Below are 17,219 nucleotides of genomic sequence, written 5' to 3' on the forward strand. Positions count from 1 at the left end.
GCGCCCGGAGCCCGCGCCGGCCTTCCGCCTGTTCAGACCCGGCCAATCGAGCGCGGAGTAGGGCTCCTTCTCCTAAGCCGTTCTGCTAGGCTCGGCTATCTGCCAGCCGAATGTCCGTCTAACTTGTAACCAGGCGCGGGGAGTTTGCAATGCAGACTGCGTCTGCACGAGCTCTGCTCCGGGAGGTAGCGGAGGGTGGAGGGGAAGGAGAGCGGGTTTCAACGCGCTGAGAGGCGAGGCGATCGAGGGCCCGGGCGGGTTCGACGCGGCACTCGGCCCGTGTTCCCTGGCTGGACTCGGAGTGAGTTCTTATTTGACCCTCACAGGAGCCCAGGATCCGGGTGGGGACAAACCGGAGGGGCAACGAGTGTTGCACCCAGCGTTAAGCCCGGGGCGTGCGGTGAGGAAACCGAGGCTCTCTCTGAAGGCCAATGCGGAGGGGTCGGGGTGGCTTGGAGCCCTGGGGAGAGGGAAGAGAGAGACTATATTTCTAATTCAGGAGTTAGTATTAGCCTGGGCAGGTTAATGGACTTGGGTAGGAAGAAAATTACACCTCTATTGCCTCTGCGAAATTGAGCATTTCCTTCCATGACTAACGAGTAGCGTTAGCAGTGCCCAAAACTAAGTCGTGATTTCAAGTGAGTGTAAATGATAAAGTTATCTGCAACTACTACAGCTGTCATTTTCACTCATCACTCTTGGACATGACAGGATCTTGTTTTTAGTATGTTGGGAAAAAAAGCACATATATTACTATAGCATAAGTTTGTTTTTAAAACATTTGATACATATTTCGATATATTTTTTGTAATCCTATGTATTGCATTGAATGTAGGTAAACACTTTAATGTGGCCACTTGAACATTTAAAATTACATATGTGCTCCTGTTATGTTTCTTTTGGAGTTGCAGGCTTCACCAGACATGGAAAAGGTAAAGGTCTTCTGCACTAATCACTAGGGTGCTGGTCAAGAGAGGCTGTCCTTGACCCGGAATCAAAACCAGCTCATCTCCACAGCTGACCAGCCTGGCCCAGGACACTGGTGCAGGGCCCCCAGCAAGTCACTCCTCTCTGGGCCTTGGTTATTAATCTGTTCAATCTGCTGTCACCTCTGAGATCTTTCCTACAGTCATCTGATTTAACTAGACCTTAAAGTATTTTCATGCAGGTTATTTTGATATTTTTTATGAAACAGTTTCAAGTATGCAGAGCACGACCTCTAGCCTAGCACACTATCCAAAAGCAATATAGTGAGAGCATGTTTGTAATTTTAAATTTTCAAGGAGCCACATTAAATAAAAAGAAACTCTGAAGTATTAAATTTTCTCTAGCTCAATGTATCTAAAATATTATCACTTCAACATGTAAAATAATTGTGTATTTTACATCTTTTGGTGAGAAGTCTTTGAAATCTGGTGTGATTTCCACGTTTCATGTGCTCAGTAGCCACATGTGGCTACTGTATTGGACAGCACAGCTCTAGCTCATTTGTCCACAAGTTTCTGCAGAGAAGAAGTGTTTGAATTAGCTTTCCAGGGCAGTGACCCAAAATGCCAACATTTTTCCTAATAATAAATGATAATAGCTGCAATTTTTGAACACCTATTAAATGTCAGGCATTGTGCTGAAAACCTTAGCTAATCTTTATAACTTTGTGGTGAGGTGAGTGGGGTTATTCTCATTTTACAGCTGAAGAAATTGATGCATAGAAAGGTCAAGGAATGGTTGTGGTCACACAGCTCTGGTCAGGTCTCAATCTCAGATCTCATTTCAGCACTGTGCTATTAGATTATGGCTTGGTAATATCACTAGCTAACATCTTTAAGTGTCTTCTGTGTTGAATGTTATATATCTGAGACCTCATTCAATCATTGCTTTATTCAAACAGTGCTGTGTGGGTGATGTTATAGTTAATCCCAGTTCACATATGAGGAGACTGAAGCCAGAGCAGTGAGTGCCTAGGGACTCGTGGATTATTTTTGGCCAATCTTAAGTCAGAACCTAGGCTTCTGACCTCAGGGCTCCTGGCTTGTAACCACTTCTCTATCTTGTTTCTGCCTTTTTGCAGTATGAACATGATTTGACTTCATCATTTTTCTGATCTATGCCAGGCCTTGGAGGTAAAAGCCAGAGATGGACCTGGTGAGACTTTCCCGGCTCTTCTCCAGTCCCCGCCCCCTGGGACTGTCCATCCTGCAACACCTTGACCTCAGAGCCAGGGGCACAGGAGGTAGGCATGGGCCTGCATGGCTGAGGGCCGTGGGGCTGACTAGGCCAACACCAGCAGCCTTCAGCAGTTCCTTCTCTCAGCTGCCCCTCAGCCAAGGGAGCCAGAAGAACACACGTAGCCTCAGCTCTGACCCAAGCCAGCCCAGCTCTGTGGCCACCCAGGAGGAAGAGGAGGAAGAGAACTTTGGGACTCTCTCTGATAAATACTCCTCCCGGAGAATGTTCCGCAAATCGACGGACCAGTTGTATAACCTACGACTCAGGGAACAATGTGAAGATGAGGAAAGGGAGCTGGAGCCAAAATCATGGCAGGGCCAGAGAAACACCCCTTACTGGTACTTCTTTCAGTGCAAACACCTGATCAAGGAAGGAAAGGTGAGGGAACCTTTGGATTCTGCTGCTTCTGGCTCCAACATTCCTGGATGCTCAGTACTTTGTGAGGGGCCGGCCGCCTTACCTTTTCAATCTCTAAAGGCAGGGATGCTCAGGGCTCTTCTCTCCTCCGTCTTTACACACTGTGGGAACTATACCGGTGACCTGCCGACCTTCTGGCTTTCAGTGCCCTCTTCACTGTAGCTCTCGCATTTGAATCTCCAGCCCGGACTTCCTGTGGATTCCCGATCTGTGTACCCAGCTTTCTGCTCACCATCTCCCTTACAGTTACAGTGACCTGAAATTTTTGTTCCCAACCTTGGTTTCCCTACACTTCCTTCATCTCACTAAATGGCAGCCCCATATTCCATCTGCCCAGGCCAATGCCTTCAGATCATTCCTAACTCTTCTCTTTCTCTCACCAGCTCTAACTGCAGAATGTTGTCAGTCCTAATACTTCTCACAACAGCACTGCTGAGCGCCCAGGCCTAGCCTTCTCCTCGCCCGCCTCAGCTATTCCACTTGTCCCAGGGCTCCCCACACTCGTGCCACCTCTTGCCCAGATGTTGGCTCACAGCTCAGAGCCATTCTGTTAAAACAGAAAGCAGACAGTGTTACTCCTTCCTCCCAAGCTCCTAATGTATTCAGTGACACTGAAGATGCTCACTCTCTTAGATATTGATAATGACATTTCATTTATGTTTAAAATTCTCTTAGAGGAATGTGTTGAAGATTTTGTAAGTGAAATGATAGGCTGTCTGGAATTTGCTTTAAAAAAAATTCTGTTTAGAGAGGAAGTGCAAGGTATAGATGAAACAAGATTGGCCAAACGTCACTATTCATTGTGTTAACACAGTTTTTTCCACTTTTGTGTACTTCTGAAATTTTTCATAATGAAAGTTGAGAAANTTAGATATTGATAATGACATTTCATTTATGTTTAAAATTCTCTTAGAGGAATGTGTTGAAGATTTTGTAAGTGAAATGATAGGCTGTCTGGAATTTGCTTTAAAAAAAATTCTGTTTAGAGAGGAAGTGCAAGGTATAGATGAAACAAGATTGGCCAAACGTCAGTATTCATTGTGTTAACACAGTTCTTTCCACTTTTGTGTACTTCTGAAATTTTTCATAATGAAAGTTGAGAAAGAAAGAGAAGCAGAGTCCTTACAATGGCTTATGAAACCTGCAAGATCTGCCGCCACCACCCTTCCATGTACCCCCTGTACCTTGCCACCCTCATCCCCCCACTTACCCTCTTGCACCCACCCCAGACTCCACTTTGCACCTCCAACTCCCAGGTACACTCCTGCCCCAGGGCCTTTGCACTGGCTGTTCTCTCAGACAGCCATGGTGTTTCTTCGCTCACCACCTTCAGATTTTGTTCACCTGTCACTTTCTGAGGCCCTGCTTCGCTGTCATTTCTAGAGCTGAGTCTCCCACACCCTTCTTCTAGCACTTCACTGCTTTTGTGTTTATAGCACCTGCCACCACTTGACATACTAGATATCATTCTTAGTTATCTCATTTGGTTTCTGTCTTTCCAGATTAGAAGATGAGCTCCATGAGGGAGCTCCCTCCCAGCAAACAGATTTTGCCTGGCATGTAGTAGGACTCAGTAACAGCTGGTTGAATGAATGGATGAAAAAACAAGTAAAAGAGTGACTGAAGATTCAAAGGGGAATGGGTTTATAGATGGGAGTGTGGCAGAGACAGCTGTGGGCCAAGGGAGTTTGCAGTTGGAAGAAGCTAGTCACCCAGGGCTGCTGCTCTGCACCATGTCAGGGTGCTGTTGCTGTGCATGGCCCCTTGCGATTGTACAGGACAGGGGCTCTGAGCATGCCCACCAAACTGACTAGAGCCCAGCCTCCCATCCCGCTCAGACCCAGGGGGCAGGCACTATGGATGGGTCACCAAGGAAGCAAGGGCAGAATGGGTCCTGAGATCCATAGAATTAGCATTTTTGAGGCTTCCTGAGTGCCAGGCCTTGGCTCCACAGTAGCCCCACAGAGAGGCCAAGGCATCTTTGGTCTCTGCTCTCAAGGAGTTCAGCCCGTGGCTAGAGGGAAAGTAGCCATGGCAGTGGGGTTGAGAGCTCCCCCAGGTGGTGGGAGTCCAGTGGGCTTTCCTTCCTGGCTACCACAAAGCTCCTGTGCCACGGAGCGCAGGGACCAAGAGGCTGGTGGCGGAGGCTCAGGGTGGGTGTTTGGCTCCTGGGGATATCTGGTCTTGGGCTCCGTGAGGGTCACTCAATCTCAAAGCTCCCTCCCTCTGCTGAGGGTCTCTGAAGCCACCCTGAGCCTCCTCCCTTTTTTGCTCCTTCCTTCCCCAGTTGGCGGAGGCCCTGGACCTGTTTGAGAGGCAGATGCTGAAGGAAGAGCGACTCCAGCCCCTCGAGTGCAACTACACGGTGCTGATTGGGGGCTGCGGGCGGGCTGGCTACCTGAAGAAGGCCTTCAGGCTCTACAATGACGTGAGTGGGGGGGCATAGCGGTGGCAGGGGCAGGCTTTAAGGGGCATGGGTTTGGGGACCAAAAACGGCCAGGTGTAGAACTTGAATGTGTCACTTGCTAGTACCTGACTCTGAGCAGATGATTTAACCTCCCCAGCCTCAGTTTTGTCATCTGCAAAATGGGAGTGATCTTGGATAATTACACGAGATTACGTGGGAAGTCCTCCAGTGTCTGCCTGGACTGTGGCAGGCCCCACCCATCCCTTCTTTTTCCACTGCTGTCCTCACCCCATGCACGTGCACACACATATACACCTTTCTTCCAAAGTTGGTCCTTTGAAAAAGGCTTTTATTTCTCTTGGAAGATGGTTTTACTTTATATTCACCCACCTCAGGGTGTGTTGTACTTGTTATTCTCAGAGCCAAGAAGCTATCTCCTTTGTGAGTCAGGAGGGATTCGTGGACTCTCGCAGAGATGATCCATCTTCTGCAGCCAGAAGCTGGGACATCCTTTACTCCAGCAAGGATTCCTGGGAGCTTGTCTTGTCCTTTGGTATACCGCTACTCCAGGCCCGAAAATCTCTAGCTGGGGGCAAGGGGGCGGGATCATACTTACAAATGATGTAGTAACATTCTTTAAAAGACAGACGAGAGGCTGCCGGGAACACCCACCCAGCAAAAGAGCATTCAGGAGCCAAGTGAAGGGGGTTGGGGTGGGCGTGGCATGTTCATCGTGGCTCTTGGTTATGGATCCTCAGCAGCACTTCCTGACATTTGGAGGCTCCCACGCGGCACCTCCTCAGTGAAGCCCAGGCCACTCTATTTAACCTTAGTTATTTTCTATTACTTTGCTGCTTTCTTTTTTCCCAAGTAACTTTTTATTTTAGAATAATTTTAGATGTATAGAAAAATTGCTAAGGTAGTATAGAAAGTTACCAAATACCCCCACCTCCCCATCTCCATGTTAACATCCTTCATCGTGATGGTGCATGTGTCAAAACTGGGAAACCCTGTCCGTTCACTGCTGCTGACGGCACTGCAGACTGTGCTTGGATTTGGGCAGTGCTCCCGCGAGGCCCTCTTCCTGTTTCCGTGTCTGATCCAGTGCCCGTGCTGGATCCACCAGTCTGGGACATTTTCTGAGATTCCTTGTATTTCATGATCTTGACAGTTTTGAGTAGTACTGGTCAGGGGTTTTGTAGAGTGTCCTTCATTTGAGAATTTGTACATTCTCATGGTGACACTGGGGTCCTGGTTCAGGGAAACTTGACTTTACCAGGAGCTCAGTCACCTGGAGGGCTTGATAAGCACAGTGTTGGACCCAGCCTGGGGTTTGAGGCTCCAAAAGGTGGGGGGCCCTGAGGTGTGTCGCAGTAACTGGTCCTGACTGCTGCCACTCCCCTACCCTACCCTTGCGACCTTTCCAGGTGAGGGTGTCATTCCTGGTTTTTTTCCAATGAGGAACTAACTTGCCTGTACCCTTCAGTTAGTAAATATTGGAACTGGGTTCTTTTTTGTTTGTTTGTTTGTTTTTTTTTGTTATTTTTAAAAAATTTTATTTAATTCTTGCTCAAGTACAGTTTTCTGTCTTATATTCCCAGCCCTGCGCCCTCCTAGTGCTCCCCGCCTCCCTCCCCTTTCGACCCCCCACCCTTAGTTATTGTCCATGTGTCCTTTATACTTGTTCATGTGAGTCCATCCCCTTTTCCCCTATGATTCTCTCCCCTCTCCCCTCTGGACCCTGTCAGCCTGTTCCGTATTTGAGTGTCATTGGTCATATTTTGCTTGCTTGTTTGTTTTGTTGTTTAGATTTCTGTTAACGGTGATAACATATGGTATTTGTCTTTCACCGCCTGGCTTATTTCGCTCAGCATAATGCTTTCCGGAACTGGGCTTTGATTGTTACCTCCCACCCTTTCCCAGGCTGGATCCACCCCAGGGCCAGAGCGGGGGAGCACCAGGGAGACCTTGCCTAAAGCACCTCAGGGCCATGGGGAGGATGGTTTCCTGTTTGGTGAAACTGCGGTGTGGTGTCCATTTTCAGAGTCCCTCCGGCTGAGTCGGGTTTGGAAAGCTGAGCTCTGCTGTGTCACAAGGCTAGGCTCTGCATAGTGCAGGCCCTGCTCCCAGGCCTATTTAATGCAGTATTGAGTCCTCTCTAGCTTTCTTGGGCTGGCTGTCACCTGTGGGTCCAGCTGATCCTAGAGCCACCTCCACGTTTCTCCCCATCTCTGCAGATGAAAAAGCGGGACCTGGAGCCTTCAGATGCCACCTATACAGCCCTGTTCAATGTCTGCGCTGAGTCCCCCTGGAAGGACTCTGCCCTGCAGAGTGCCCTGAAGTTACGGCAGCAGCTCCAGGCCAGAAACTTCCAGCTCAACTTGAAAACGTATCACGCCCTGCTGAAGATGGCTGCCAAGTGTGCAGACCTTAGGATGTGCCTCGATGTGTTCAAGGTGGGGATGCCATTCCTTCCTGCCTCCCACCTGGGTACCTGTCCCGTGCATTGGTGCGGGGCTGTGGCCATCCTTGTCCCTCACACAAGAAGGTGTGGAGACCAGTGAGACAGGCCCTGTACTGGGCTCTGGGGTTCACAGATGAATTTGACGAGACCCTGCTTGTCAGATTTCTTTACTGTTAGAGATTTTATTTCTTTATTTTTAGAGAGAGGGGAAGGGAGGGAGGAAGAGAGGGAGGGAAACGTCAATGTGTGCAAGAGACATCCACCGACTGCTTGCCTCTCATACACCTCCAACCGGGGACCTAGCTCGTGCAACCCAAGCCTATGACCTGACCGGGAATTGAACCCACAACCTTTTGTTGTACAGGATGACACTCCAACCAACTGAATCTCCTGGCCAGGACCTTCCAAGGTTTTTTATTTCCCATTTACAGAGGAGACCAGGACGGGGTTTGAGCAGGGAGTACCATGAGCGGGGTGGTGGCTCTGCTTTCCTATGTTGCAAGGAAGCAAGACAGATGTGAGTTAACACTGAAATGAAGGCTCATGGGAAGCAGGAAAGGCTCTGGGTTGCCACAACCAAACCTTAGGAGAACCAGTGTCCTCGGCAGCCTTTTCCTCATACTCTTCCTTCAGGTGTTTCTCACTCTCCATTCTTACCCTCTACCCAGAGTGACTGACTACTTTCTGTCTCAGTCCTCACATCACTGATTCTTCCTCACTGCTTATAGTGAGGCCCCACCTGCACCTCCCAGGAGAGAGGGCCTGGTGGACTGTCCAGGCACCATGTGGTGCATAGCAGCCTTTGGCCAGTCCCTGGGTTGGTTACCTTGAGTGGTCCTGCCCTGCTGGAGAGGCAGGATCATGGGGTCTTGAGCCTGGAGACCTCCCTGTGGGGGACAGATCCCTCCAAAGGGTGCTGTGGGCGAGGCCAGTACCTGAAGCTTCCGGCAGAAGTGTGGCCGATGGGCCTCTGGCCTGACCTGTGCAGAGCGGTCAGGTGGTCAGGTATCTTAGGCAGTTTACTCTGGCTGATGGGGGAAGCTGCGAATGTGTGTGAGAGAGAGCACACAGACTGAAATTTCACTGAGGTGGGTGGTTGGTGACAGAGTGGGTGGCAGGAACGTGGCAGCAGTGGGGTGGGGGCTAGAGAGACAGAGGAAGACAGGCTGGAGGAGGAGACCCTGAGGTGCTGAGAAGTAGGGGGGGTGGCCCACCCCATCTGGCCTGAGAGACCCGGCAATGACTGGTGCCTTGAGTACTGGCTCTGTGCAGCTGCCACGCTGTTCCACGTGGTTGTTCCAAGGACCCTCCAAGGCAAACCCTGCCTGTGATCCTACTCCACAGGTGAGGAAACAGGCCAGGGAGCCTGGCCACTCTCCCATGGCTGGGACTTGATGCTGGCCCTGCAGCTCTAAAGCTTCGAATACAGGAGCTAAAAGTGATGGTGGCCTTTGCAGAGGCGCTGTATGGAAGTGGTAGGAACAGCTGGGAAGAGAGACCAAGGAAAGAGAAGGGGAGGAAGTGCGGGCAGCAGCTGGACAGCTTTGCTCAGGAGCCAGAGCCAGACTCAGGCCCTGCCTGTTCATGGAGTGTTGACCTGGGCCTTCCCCAGGAGTATCTGTCCTGAGTCAGACCCATCAGGTGGGTCTTGGCTCTGCCACAGACTTCCAATGGGGCTTCTTTGTTCCCTCTCCCAGGAGATTGTTCATAAAGGGCATGCGGTCACAGAGGAGACCTTCAGCTTGCTGCTTATGGGCTGCATCCAGGACAAGAAGACAGGCTTCCGATATGCCCTGCAGGTCTGTCCCTTCTGGCTCTGCCTTCCTGCCTCTCCTGTCTCTACCCCCACCCCAGCACTGTGTCCAGTGCAGATGGTGATCCCGTGTGAGTTTCTTGAGCTCCTGCTGAGTGTTTTTATATTTGCAGTTTGTGGCCTTCCCAGAGCACAGTGCTCCTCTGTCTCACCTCACCTTACAGATGGGGAGAGGAGGACCTTGGAGATGGTCTGGAGGCACGCTGCCCTGAGAGCGAGGGCGCAGCCAGCCCACGCTCTCCCACTCTGCTCAGAAGACCTCTGTGCAGTCAGCCTGTGGTATTACCAGCCTGTGATATTAGCAGTGGTGCCATGCACAGTTGTTCTAGCTTTTCAGAGTGGGGAAGGACCTGCAGCTCACTCAGAGCCTCCGACTTCAGGGGCAGCCTGCAGACCAGCAGCACCAACCTCACCTGGGCCTTGCCAGGGTCTCAGAACTGCCACCCCTCCTCTGCATCCAGATCAGCATTTCAACAAGATGCCCGGGTAGCTCATTTGCACAGAGGTCAAGCTGCACGAATCTGGGACAGCTTTGGGCCAAATGTTTGCCTCCCCTATTCAGACTTCCTGGAAGGAGTGGCCACTGGCCATGCTTTGGCCATCAGCAAGCTTTATAGTGAAAAGTGGCCAAGACCTAGTTCTTCTTTCTTGGCCTAGATCTGTTCTAGTTAGAAATAGTCTGTAATACCAGCAGCTGTGCACAGTGTCTTGGACTCGTTAAAGTGCTTGAGCTAGGCACCATTAGTTTTGTTTTACTTACACTGAGGCTCCCTGAGGTTAAGTAATTTGTCTAAGGTCCCACAGCCACCAAGCAGTGGAGCTGGGATTTGAACTGAGGTTCATCTGACTCCAGTCAGAATCCCTGTCACAGATCCTGTGGAATAGGGTCCCTGCTAAAACTTGGTTTTGTCGGTGCTCCATGGGGAGGTGCCTGCCAGGACCCTGTCCGGTGGATAGCAGCCTTTTTGCTAGTTGTGCCCACCTGGGCCTTACCAGCCCCTGCCTCACCTGCGCACTGGTCCCTGTTGAGGGCAGGAAATCAGAGCCCTGGGTCCGCTGAGTATGGCCTTCTGTTGAGCAGAGACAGAGAAGAACAAGTGACACCTTGAGTCCCTATGGTGCTGTCTCAGGGTCTGTCAGCAGATGTGATCAGAGCAGAGCTTTTTGGAGAACACACAGAACGTACTAGACCCTGTGCTGTGGGAATGAAACTGGTTGCATCTCACGAGGAAATGGGGCTGCCTCAGCCTCAGCCCACAGCCTGGCTGAGCCCCCGTCCACCCGCATCTGCCTCGTGCTCTTTAGTGTGAGAAAGGGGTGCGCAGTGGGTGCTCAGGAAGTGCAGCTGAATCCAATCCTTAAGTTGGCCTAGACTCTTCCAGACCTGGCATCTCTGGCTGTTAATCCCCAGGGGAGTATGGGGGTGGGCCGGGCCCTAGGGCAAAGCCTATTCCCTCCTACAGGGGCAGGGAGTGAGGGCAGAGGGATGGAACTGCGATAAGACTTTTGGGATGAGCTAAAGGGAAGAAAGGAGTGGTATCCCCCTGCAGTTTCCCGGGGAGTCCCCTGATTCTTAGGATTCTTAGTTACCCAGAGCCTGATGTGGGGTCAGATACTACTCTCTGGGTTCTTCCCGTACCCTTTGTGTTGCCAGCTGGTGGCTGACTCAGTGCTTGCTCCCTTCTTAGAGGGAGTGTGGAGCTGAGGCTTGTTTCTCTCTGGCAGGTGTGGAGGCAAATGCTGAGTCTTGGGCTTCAGCCAAGCCGACATGGTTACAACCTACTGTTGGGGGCAGCTCGGGACTGCGGCCTGGGAGACCCAGAAGTGGCCTCAGCACTGCTCCTGAGGCCCAGGGAAGAGGTGGTGTCACTCCAGCCCCCAGCACGTGGACAGCGGGCGAGGAGGAAAGCCCAGGCTGGGACAGTTGACAGCATGTCAGCCAAGTTGCATGTGGAGACCCTGGAGAGAGAGCTGTTTCTAGAACCTTCTCAGGCACATGAGAGGCCTCCAGAGCCTCAAGAGGCCAGAGTCCCCAGCGAGGCCCAGCCTGAGGTGGAAACTAAGGTGGACTATGAGCACACTGTGGCCCTTGCCCCTGTGGCCTTAGAGCCGCCTCTCTGGGGGCGGGAGGCCAACCTCCTGACTCTCGGGGCAGTCCCCCCAGCTGTGGTCTCTTTTGGGACTGTGATCACCCCAGCTGACAGGTTGGCCTTGATGGGGGGCCTGGAGGGCTTCCTGGGCAAGATGGCAGAGCACGGGCTCCGGCCTGACATCAAAACCCTTACGCTACTGGCTGAGGTGGTAGATCCTGGGAGCCCTGCAGAGTCCTCGCTGCTGACCATCCTGGACATGCACCAGGTGGAGGCCGATGTGACATTCTTCAACACTCTGATGAGGAAGAAGAGCAAGCTGGGCGATCTGGAGGGAGCGAAGGTGAGTGTGGAAGCAGACTCCGGGCTCTGGGCTGGAGCCCCTTCTCCTTTGACCCTCCGACTGGGACCTGGCTTCCCTGCCAGCTGTGCCGTCCACTTCCACAGGTGGCGGGCAGACTGTCCAGAGTCCTTGTTCTGGGCCGGGTTCGGGTGAGGAGCTGGGAGGTGAGCAAGCCGCACTCCCTGCCCTCTTCAGAGAGCTCACAGATTGGTTGGAAGCAGACACCAAACATATCATCACATTGACAAGGGCCATGGGGGCCATAGGTGCATGTGGCCTGAGAGGCTGGTGGCTTCTGAGCACCCCTACCCTTCAGCCATCCCCACCTCACTAACATCACACTTACTCTGTGCTGGATGCTGAGATCTCTACACCATATGTTTCTTTATTGATCACACCTGGAGGCACTGCTGGTATGTGGCGGTCCCTACTTCACAGATGGGGACCCCAGGGTCGTCGTGGGATTTTGTCCATTCATATGACATGTTTCTGTGGGATGGCTTTTTTGCCAGAGCACTAACCTGGGCATTTGTGAACATCAAAGGTGACAAAGACACAGCCCTGCCTCCAGGCCTACAGTACAGGGTGCACCTCTCTCTACATATGCTAAATGTGACAGAGCCTCTCCCCGGGGCCCTCCCTGGTGCAGCCAGGCTGAGCAGGTGTCCTCTGGCCTTTCCTCACCTCCTGCCCAGGCTCCTCAGCCAGCACTTACCACACTGTTGTCAGTGTTTCTCACGACCGCAGGACCTGAGACTTTAAGGCTCCTGGTGCTCCATGGACATTGAAAGCCCAAGTGCAGGGAAGGATGGCCAACAGAGGTGTAGAGAGGGACAGGATATGAAAGGCATTCAGGGACAAGGGACATCATGTTGGAGAGAGGCAAGCTGAAAGGCAAGTTGTACTTGTAGAGCGGCTGAATTCTGGGGAGCTGGCTGAACAGCTCTGAGAGGGGGCTGGGTAGGACCCTGCTGGACCTTGAATGCTGGGCCGAGGCCAGTGCCCAGTGTGGCCAGCAGAGGGAGCGTGAGGCCTTGGAGCAGAGCCCTGTGGTGGGGTCGCCAGCGTTCTGCCAAGGGCTTGAAGACTCTTGTCAGGGCTAATGGTGATGCCACATCTGTTTCCACAGGCACTGCTACCAGTCCTGGCAAAGAGAGGAATCGTCCCCAACCTCCAGACATTCTGTAATTTAGCCATTGGGTGCCACAGGCCACAGGACGGTCTGCAGTTGTTGGCAGACATGAAGGTGAGTGGGGCCCAGGCCTGGGCAGGACCCATGGTGCTGAGCACTACTCCAGGGATGCTCAGGAAGAAATCTGGGTGAGGGGAAGTGGGGTTCCTCCCAAACACCCCAAACCTCTACCGAGATAGGATAAATTGTGTGTGTGTGGTGGGGGACGGGGGCAGGGACAGAGAAAGTGGGGTCACTCGAGCTTCAAGTGTAGAATGATCATTGTCTCAGTTTGGGAGGTGACCCTGGTGAGCTGCTGCAGGACTGGGCATTGAGAGCAGGGATGTTACAATCTTGAAGGTGGTGACAGCAGGTGAGATTGAGGGGTGGGGACGGGTCTTGGCCCTAAAACTCTGGAGGGATAGAGGGTAGACTAGAGCAGGAATGTATCAGAATTTTGGAGAGGGGGGTGGGGGCATGGCAAGGGATGCAATAAAGCCACAGTCAAGAACCAAAGAGGTGGTCTGCCTGTGGTTACTGTCTGAGTCCCTTGACTTCTGAGAGCAACGTTGTCTCCAAGTTTTTGTTTTTTTTAATTGCTGTTCCAATACAGTTGTCTCCATTTTCCCCTCATCTCTCTCCAAGTTCTCGAGGACTGAGAGGTTAAGGTTCTCGGCCATATGGAATGGGCCCACAGAGTGGGGCACCTGGTCTTTGCTTTTGGAGGGGACAGTGAAGCCCATTGTTGCTGAGATTCTGCCCTCCTTGTCCCCAGTTGCTGGTCTGCAGAACAGACTTGACTGGCAGGGCAGTTCACCAAGCTGGATATGCCACAGCAGGCTCTGCCCCAACGATCTGCATCATCTCACTGATTGTATGTCTGTGATGTTCCAGAAATCCCAGATGACCCCCAACACCCACATCTACAGCACCCTCATCAATGCGGCCCTCAAGAAGCTGGACTACACCTATCTCATCAACATCCTGAAGGACATGAGGCAGAACAGAGTCCCAGTGAATGAAGTGGTCATCCGCCAACTGGAGTTTGCAGCCCAGTACCCACCCACCTTTGACCGGGTATGTGCACTGGGCTCTAATGTGCCCATTGTCTTCTTAGCCTGTGCTGCCCCACCCCTGATTCTGGCCTTCTGGGCTTAGCATTACATTGCTTTAAATTGTCAGTGGTTTCCCTTAGCAGGGAGAAATCCCAAACTCCTTAGACCGTGGCTTGCAAGCCCCTGTCCACATAGCTCTCATCTCAGGCCATCTTCCCTTTGTTGGCTGTCAGTCCCACTGGACTTCTGTCCTTTCTAGATAACACCAGCCTCTTTCCTGCCTCAGGCTTTTTGCATTCACTCTGCCTTGAATAGGCTGCCCTGTTTTTTTTTATATAACTGGCTCCTTTTTGTCTTGTAGGTCTCAGCTTAAATGCCTCTTTCTCAGAAGATACCTGGCTGGTTGCCTCCCTTCCCATTACATACAGCACTGGTCCTTTTCACCATGTTTCATAGCCTATGCTCACATATGCGCATGTAACTCATCTTCATGAAATTGAGAGCCCCTAGATGGGGGGACTGCCTGCCTTGCTCACTTGGATCCCTGGAGCCTGCCCACTGCATGTGCCAAATACAACTCTTTTTGAGTGAAAGGAGTTGGCAGTAGGGCAGTGACAGAGCCTGCTCTGTAATGGCCACTTCTCCCCATGCTGTTCTGAGGACATCCGGCTCTGGGGGTTCAGTTTTTAGGTTGGCCGAGTCAGACCCTGTGCTGAGCTCCAGGACAGCTGTGGCTTGGAGGAGCACCATTTGATGAGTGGGGAGACAAGTCGGCAAGGACACACCAAACTACGGGGGCATGGGGTCTGGGACAGCTGTGCAGGTGCAGTGCTTGAGTGCCATTTCGAAGGCTTAGTTAAGAATTCGTGAGGCAGCAGTGGAGAGTATGCCAAGCAGAGGGCATAGCTGGCCATCTCTGAGCAGTTGGTTGTTAGTCTTATTGATTCCTCAGGGATTTTTATATATTCTGGATACTAGTCCTGTTGGTTGCATGCGGCAAGTATGTACTAGTCAGTACACTATCCCTTCACTCTGTGTTTTGGGCCCACTAAGGGTCTTCTCAGGGGGTCAGCAGTCCCCAGATTACCAAAGTGCTTAGAGTTTATTGTATTTAAATCATACATTCATACATGAGAGTGGATTTATTTCTTTGGGATTGTGCAGGTATTTATGTACTTTTAGATAACATTAGATATATACAAGTTTAGAATTGTTAAAATCTTTTTAATTAACCCTTTTATAATCATGTAGTCTTAATCTGATAGTTTTTTCTATCATTCCTCTCCCAGCTTTCTTTTGGTATCTGCCTGGTATAGCTAGTTTCCTCCTTTTCTTTCCCCGTCTCCGTGGAGACCACCGCAGTGCTGAGATGATGGTCAGAAGGCAGACAGTGGTGGTGCTGAGGTGGAGGCACTCAGCAGACTGCAGAGGCACAGTTGCTGGGACCCAGTGATTCTGGCTTGGGGGACTGGGAAGATGTCCCTGGGTGAAGTGGCAGACCACCACACACTTAGGAAGGATTGTTTGCAGGTGGCAATCTGGATCTGCCTCATGGTGCAGCAACTTCACACTTTACTTTTCTTTAGTATACTCAGCTTCAGTGCCCTCTCCCTTTTCCACAGCTTCCCGGAGGCCCTGACATCTGCTGTGGTTAGGGATTAGCTGTAGGTAGTGGCTGTGATGCTAACTGTGGTTTCTCTAATCTCTGAATTCCATGCTTTTCTAATTACAGTACAAAGGGAAAAACACCTACTTGGAGAAGATCGATGGCTTTCGAGCTTATTATAAGCAGTGGCTGAAAATGATGCCAGCAGAGGAAATCCCTCACCCATGGCAGAAGTTCCGGACCAAGCCCAAGGGGGAAGACGACAGTCTCTGAGGCTGATGTGGACAGAGGCCTTGGGGACAGGTGATGGGGAGGCCCTGGAGGACCTCCAGCAGAACTGGAACTAAGTACATAGCCTTCACAGTGCTTTGTGGGAATTCTAGGAGTCTTTCATATTAAAGATACGTGAATATACTGGTGTAGCCTCAAACACAAGCACAGGGCCAGCCACAGTGAGAACTGCAGTATTTTGATGGCAATAGTATAAGGACAGGTGCTGGGCCCCGGGTACCTGACAAATTCACAGCAGGTTCCAGGGCAGCTGGCTCACCTTGGCACATCATCTCAGGCCATCCTCACTTACGAGGTTGTCAACCCCGTCATTGATCAGGACAGTGACCTTGGTCATGGTCCCATGGTACCTAAGGGTTGAGTCCCAAGGGCCTGGAACTCTCCCACTGGGCTGGAAGATTGCTGGCTCTCTGAAAGAACTAATGCAGGGCCCAAGGTTAAAAGTTTTATTTCTACAAATGACAGCTAATGAACAACAATGCCTTCACATGTAGAGACCATGCTCCAGCTTGGGCCTGGGGCACTGCTCTACCAGAAGAGCTGTGCTCAGGAAAGGGGTGGCACGACAGGCAGAAACCTGTGGTAGTCCAAAGTCCTGGGTGGAGAGGGGTCAGGGCTCCAGGGCCTCAGCCAGAGCAGCCACGGCAGCCACAGTGCGTGCACTCGATGATCCGGCCCTGCAACAGAGGACGGCTGAGACAGGGCACCCAACTGCACTCCACCCCTTCCCCTCTACACAATAATCCACCCTCTGAGAAGGCTGGCAATTCCCTATGGGACAGCCCTCAGAAAGTCCTCAATGACAGTTTGGCATGGCAAAAATTCGGTTCCATCACGAAAATGAAACAGCTGCTGTTGATACTATGTATTTAACTTATGCAAGTTAAACTTTCTCCCCTAAAAAGGGGCAGGAAAATCTGTGTAATTCTTTTTGTTGTGCCAAGTGAACATGACATACCCTGCTGTCACCTGGGGGCAGGGAGGGGTTCTTCCACTGCTCAGGGCCTCCTCTGGGTGGGGGAACTTTCCAGTGAGGGCTTGGGGAGAGTGGTGTGTACCTGAGTCTGCGGTACAAGACAGTCTTGTCCCCCAGGCCAGGTGTGTGGCCTGAGGCCCGGCCAGGGGCCTGTCCAGTGGACAGAAGACCCCAGAACAGTTTATATCTATTTTCCTCTTTTTTTTGAATAAAACTTGGTCAGGCAAACAAGATCTGATGGTGAAACCAACTAAATCCAAAGCGGGCTGGGTTGGGGCAGGACCCCCGACAGGACACTGCCATGGAATCCTGGTGCTTTCAGAGAGGGGCTCCTGCTGCTCTGCCCCCAGGAAACTAACA

At 51.6% G+C, this 17,219-nt stretch overlaps 2 protein-coding genes across 4 annotated transcripts in view; one reads left to right on the plus strand and one right to left on the minus strand.

Annotated features, from left to right (window-relative positions):
* The first annotated feature begins 87 nt into the window (after window positions 1-87).
* On the plus strand, window positions 88-16,795 carry PTCD1 (pentatricopeptide repeat domain 1). Of its 3 annotated transcripts, none has more exons than XM_037028357.1 (9): window positions 88-185; window positions 2,112-2,604; window positions 4,931-5,071; window positions 7,288-7,506; window positions 9,212-9,313; window positions 11,053-11,760; window positions 12,890-13,006; window positions 13,826-14,008; window positions 15,719-16,795. In XM_037028357.1, the coding sequence occupies exons 2-9, from the start codon at window positions 2,134-2,136 to the stop codon at window positions 15,863-15,865; spliced, it is 2,088 nt and encodes a 695-aa protein (XP_036884252.1). In that variant the 5' UTR covers window positions 88-185; window positions 2,112-2,133; the 3' UTR covers window positions 15,866-16,795. The 3 variants fall into 3 exon arrangements, with proteins under 3 accessions (XP_036884252.1, XP_036884242.1, XP_036884233.1); XM_037028347.1 differs by lacking the exon at window positions 88-185 and adding an exon at window positions 192-301 and having other exon boundaries at window positions 2,069-2,604; XM_037028338.1 differs by lacking the exon at window positions 88-185 and adding an exon at window positions 192-301.
* BUD31 (BUD31 spliceosome associated protein) overlaps window positions 16,315-17,219 on the minus strand; it is an 11,702-nt gene continuing 10,797 nt past the window's right edge. The window contains exon 6 of the mRNA XM_037028397.1: window positions 16,315-16,560. Within this exon, the coding sequence (XP_036884292.1) occupies window positions 16,510-16,560 (51 nt within the window). The 3' untranslated portion in view covers window positions 16,315-16,509. The remainder of the gene's footprint in view (window positions 16,561-17,219) is intronic.

This window comes from Sturnira hondurensis, unplaced genomic scaffold, assembly GCF_014824575.4.
Source record: "Sturnira hondurensis isolate 20B ecotype Veracruz unplaced genomic scaffold, ASM1482457v3 Scaffold0001509, whole genome shotgun sequence".
NCBI lineage: Eukaryota > Metazoa > Chordata > Mammalia > Chiroptera > Phyllostomidae > Sturnira > Sturnira hondurensis.